The 5,732-nt window shown below is 38.0% G+C and overlaps 1 protein-coding gene across 1 annotated transcript; it reads left to right on the top strand.

The window, feature by feature from the left end:
- Positions 1–582: 582 nt before the first annotated feature.
- LOC105397336 lies at positions 583–4,323 on the top strand. The gene is made up of 5 exons (XM_011569350.3): positions 583–715; positions 817–869; positions 1,254–1,436; positions 3,407–3,537; positions 3,902–4,323. The coding sequence occupies exons 1-5, from the start codon at positions 691–693 to the stop codon at positions 4,281–4,283; spliced, it is 774 nt and encodes a 257-aa protein (XP_011567652.3). The 5' UTR covers positions 583–690; the 3' UTR covers positions 4,284–4,323.
- The last annotated feature ends 1,409 nt before the right edge of the window (positions 4,324–5,732 follow it).

The following is a 5,732-nucleotide window of genomic DNA, read 5'->3' as shown; positions in this document are numbered from 1 at the left end:
AACTGAGCGGTGCCGCTCCGACGTCGCAACGCATTCACTTGCCCCCCAAGTCTTGGTGGTTGCAGGTCCGGTGCGGCGCCGGAGCGCATCGTGTGCACGCCACAGATATTTCTATGTAAAACGACGCAGCGACATCGCTCCGGCGCCGCACCGCCGCCGCAACGCATCGTGTGCTCTTGCTCTGACTGACCACGCGCCATATCTTTCGTAGTATCTTACAAGTACATAAATACAATTGTTTATAACTATTAATAGTACTATACAAACTGTATTCATTACCATACTTGATCGGTCATTACCTTTTTAAGAGTGATTTTTTTTTTCATTCAAATATAAACCAAACAATCGTAATGACTTCTAATGACATTGGCATTGGCAATACACAACAACAATAACTACAAATTGGAACCCTTTTCACGTCATGTTCAACGTATCACGATAATGGAATGATAAGAGTAATCTTGTCATACCGGTTACTGTCCGACCTTTGGTTCACTGAACTAAGACAGCAATCAAAAATGTCCATTAACATCTAGCGATAAGGATCAAAATAAACATTTATGTTTGACAATATATGTCATTGTGACAGCTGTATACTTGTCCAGTTGAGGTTGACGATTCTGCGCTGGCGCACGTCAACGCTGTAGTTTTTTTAAAGTTATTTGAGTGTTACATAGTTACATATTTACAATGGAATGGTGTAGGAGTACTTGTGGTAATAACTGCTTCTAAACCTTTTATCGTGTCACATATTTACATATACATTAAAGTGTTTTAGATGTAAACAATACAATATTATTTTGTTGTTTGTTTTAGGCAAATACAAAATCGAAAGTCTGACAGCAGCAACGTTTCCCGGAGCTATAAATGTAAGTGATTTTATTGTTTTTTAGTTTTTCCTTTGGGATGAGGTTTAGAAAAATTTTTTTATATAGGTACTTACATTATTCCGCACTAAAGATCCTGTAAATATTGATGGTAACATCCAATTCATATTGTTTACATAGCAGGAGTCACTGAATTAAAACCGAATTATTAATAATACTGCACTACAAATCACAATACAAACTGAAAACACATTAGCAAAAAAGTTTAGTCCACTCTGTAAAGATTGTTTTAAATGTTTCCATAGTTTCACCATCACATATAGGTATATCAAAAACATTTAACAACAAATTAACGTTCAACACTATAATTATAAAACCCTACACGATTACAATTAACCCTCAAGTATTTCTTCTTAACTTCACCAGGTAATAAAAGTATCCTTCTGCCAAGACGAGGCAGTGAGCATAGGGGCGGAAGTGGACAAGGATCCTCTGGCTGCTGAAGAGTTGCTGGAGCTGTGTGCTGATGCAGCCCTAGACGGGGTGTCGCTGGTAGCGGTGCATGAAGACACCGGCGAAGTGGCCGCTGTGGCTTTCAACAAACTACAGGTAACTAACCAGATAGAACACACAGAGCTGGAGAAAGCCCAATAGGGAGGCGTGGAGAAGAACATGTGTGGACTTAAGCAATAGATGGAATAGTTGGGCCCGAGAAATCCTATCGTGCATGGTAATATACCACAATAGGCTATCATATAATTTAAAGTGAACCAGGCTCTGGAAGTGGACAGGGATCCTCTGGCTGCTGAAGAGTTCCTGGAGCTGTGTGCTGATGCAGCCCTAGATGGAGTGTCTCTTGTGGCGGTGCATAAAGACACCGGCGAGGTGGCGGCTGTGGCTTTCAACAAACTACAGGTTAGTTACCAAGTAGACCTGCACAGAGCTGGAGAAGGCACGTGGAAGTGAAAATAAATGAGAAATCAAGTGAATAGGGAAGCGTGGAGTAGAACATCTGTAAACGTAAACAAAACATGTGATTAAGAGAACTGACCGAGCCCTCGACGGAGTTCATAGTTAGTTAGTTCATAGTTATTTATTCATAAACAATATACATTGTGTGTGAATTTTTTAAAACTAACTTAACCTAGGTAGTTACACAATTTAATAAAGTTTTGTGGTATCCAACCTATACTTTACAATATGCAATGAACTTTTTACGATTAATATAATTTAAAAAAGTCAGAGTGTCACTGGTTGCGGTGCATGAGGACTGGCTTTCAACAAACCACAGGTAACTAATAGTGGGTTTATCACCATCGAAATTAACAATCATTAAGCAGGGGTAGCGTCGCTCGCTCGTCAAATCTGACATAAATAGTAATGAACTGACAGATGTTTGACAGGCGAGCGACGATGCTGCTTATGGATTGCCAATTATTAATGTCTCGGCGGTGAATTCGTGATATAGTAGCAGCTGGAAAAAAATAATGCAGGTCGAAAGGAACAAGAGTTCTCATGGAGATAAGTGAATCAGGTGGCGCAAAATAGGGGAGCGTTGGAAAGAATATCTGTAGCCCCACGTGGGAGTAACAGAACTCAAAGAAAAAGAACTTACAAAGAGCTGATTTAGCAAGGAAATAGGGAGCCAATATGTTGGTCATTTAGACCTAGTAAAAACTAAGTTACATAAACAAGCGTGCATGAAATTTCTGCGATTATCAGAAGTACTTATGGGTATGTGCAGTAAAGTAATTTAATACTACTAACAGCATGATAGCCGACTAACATGTCCTGCATTGCCTATTATTATCTTAATGGGGGAACACACGCAAAAGCAAAGTATGTACGATTGTATGCACTTTATGGCGGAGTCTATTCAAACATACAGATATTATAGAGTATCGCAGAAATTATAATTACTTACGTGAATCAAAAGGCTTGGCAATTTGTTTTCTTACAATAAATATTATTTTAGATCCCTTAGATATCCAGGAAGTTATAGGCTACAAAAATAACTTCATTGTTCAATTTGTCGCATCACTAGATTGGTTTTTTTAATCGAGTTATTTTTTTTAAATAACATTCTTCAAAATTTTCTACATAAGTAAATCAAACTTTTCAGGCGTCTTTAAACATTTTAGCATCACCCTTTATAATATAATTTACGTATTGTGTGTTCTGCTACTGAATAGCTTACTGTCGACAGTAAATGCTTACACTTCAGCTGATATTATGCAAATCCAGATACTAGCATAACAATAAGTAACAATTTATGTGGCACTTATACTTAACTGTTTTAACTATAAAGCCTGCACATTCTGAAATTATCATAAGAATTAAGCATTATTTAAATCTAAAATAGGTATATGCAACATAATATACTGACGACTGAATACAGCTTTTAAACTAAAGTGCCTAAATGTAAATAAAAATAGAACAAATGCCAAATTATTTTTTCGCGAATTTCCCAAGTCCTTACAGATAGAGATGTTAGGGCTGTATGAGCTGAATCACCCTTTTCGGCTTTCTATACCACTTTTACAACAGCTTGTATAAGTAACATGTATCTGAACTTGCAGGTTCCATCCTCAGGGTCTTCAGAAAGGGCTTTCTTCGAGGTGTTTGCAGAGGAGCGGTGCTCGCGGCCCTCGTCCAAGTCGCTCATAGAGTTCATGGTCAATGTGGACTCACGGTGCAACCTCTTTGAGAAGTAAGGCTGTATTAACACACTTTATTTTAAATAGCCTACTTGTTTTCGTACTGCTGTGCAAAGGCCTCACCTTTTTTCTTCAATACCCTTCGATCCTGTGACACACATTATTTATTATTAATGATTATGAGGACATAATCGTTTGCAAGTATATATTAAATACACCTGTAAACGGTAGCTTGCGATGTGAACTGAATAAGCCTGTAACAGGTTAAAGGATGCTTTATTCCGATAGTCGGAGGAGGAGAATTATGATCACGTGGATGAAAATGAGTGCGGTCACACTTTGAATAACAAACAGAATAAAAAATATTATATTACACAGAGTCAACTTACGGTAAGTAACTATAACTTTTTTTTACAGGTTCGATGCCGACTGCAGTTTAGAAGTGATGTTCCTGGCAACACTGAAGGAGCACAGGTGCCGCGGTCTCGGCAAACTTCTTTGCAAAAGTTCCTCGGAACTTGCAAAGAAACTGAAAGACGGGCCTGTTACCAAGTTCACAGTACAAGACCTTGGCCCCATGTATTCCAACATGAACCCGCGCCAAGTATCCACCACGCCGCCAAAGATATGCCAAGCTATATGGACCTCTTTCATATCTCAAAAAGTCGGAAAAGCTACCGGTTACTCAGTCATCCTTCGGGTCCCTTACGAAGAATTCGAATACAATGGAAAGACTTACGCTGAAAGAATCGGACCAGACTCACCGTTTTGCGAATTGGTAGCTAAAGTAATTGAGTAGAAATGAGATCTTACGGGCAAAATAAAAATATAAAACTCAAGAGCCTTTTGTAATTTATTCCGGCGGAGAATCTCACAATGGATTAGGTAAAAGAGACCTTAGTCCTTTTAACTAATTATTTTTGCTAAGCTCTTTAGAATTTAAGATAAGATGAAATGCTAATTTGATAATTGGATTTAGCAGCCTAGTGGCGCGTTAGGGTGACAATCAACATTTAAATTACAACTATTATCAAGCCGAGAATGGTTTTGGTGCAAGTTGTGTCTCTGAGCAGATTATTACGGCTGACATTTAGGTTGTGGCTATTGGAGTAGGTATTCATATTTTACGTTGTTTAACATTGTTACTTGAGTTAATATTATGTCACCTTGTTATTTTGTTATATTGGTTGATGTGATAGAATATAACATTATACTAACTTAAGAATGCACTTTACCTTTTGCATTAGTATTTCCTGATTAATGAAATAAATAAAAATGTTTATTAAATAATTCTAGTCTCTAATTTCGTTTAATCACTGTTTTTCCTATTTATTTCCAACCATTTCAAAATGCTGTAAGTATTCTGCGACCGACATAATGTGCGCTTTTCAGTCACCAAAGCTTCCGAAAATCGTCGATTCAGCAACCACGACTCCATCTCGTTTTATTAAACGTACCGATTGCGTGACAGTTCTCTTTCCTTAGTTTTTAATGCTAGAGTAAGGAGACTTACATAGAGAGAATAGGTTCCCTATATCTACCCGTACCGGTAACCTGCTGTTTATCTTTCTGCGAGTGCGCTAGAGCATTTCCCGGTTTTAAATCTCTCAGTTCGCATACCTAATCAAGTTACCGGTACGGGTAGATACAGGGAACCGATTCTTTATGTAAGCACCCTAACCCTTCTACCAGCCCTCCAGTTCGTCGGCCACAGCTGAAAGCTAATCGAAGAGATAGTTCAGCTGATAGACGTCGGGTCTAATTGCATCGGCCGAACTTAGAGCAAATTGGTTCATGTTAATTGATTCGGACGGCCGTCCCGCGACCGTCGTACCGATCATTGTGTTACGCCGTGATTGGGTGATACTTGTAACTTGTAGTATGAATAGTTTTAAGATATAGGGTGACTTGTACAATACATTGAAAGGTATTTAAAATTATTTCTGTCTATCTCTGATACTTTAATATCAAAGCCAGCGAGCAATACATTTAAATAAGTTGAAATAATGAAATATACATATACATGCGGCCGCCGCATTCTTGTATGCTTCTGATTAGCTTATAAGATCTGAATTGACCTTAAGAAGATGCTGAGAATTCAGCCCACTCTGTATCGTATCTATGTATAAGCTCTGATTTTAATAATTGAATAATTTACTCCACTCTAAGGAAATTTAAGGAAAAAAGAAAAATTTGTGTAACGAATCACGGAAAATAACGAGAATGTTAAAAATCTTATTACACTTGG

Source organism: Plutella xylostella, chromosome 29, assembly GCF_932276165.1.
Source record: "Plutella xylostella chromosome 29, ilPluXylo3.1, whole genome shotgun sequence".
Classification (NCBI taxonomy): Eukaryota; Metazoa; Arthropoda; class Insecta; order Lepidoptera; family Plutellidae; genus Plutella; species Plutella xylostella.
This window is presented reverse-complemented; position numbering and strand designations above follow the sequence as displayed.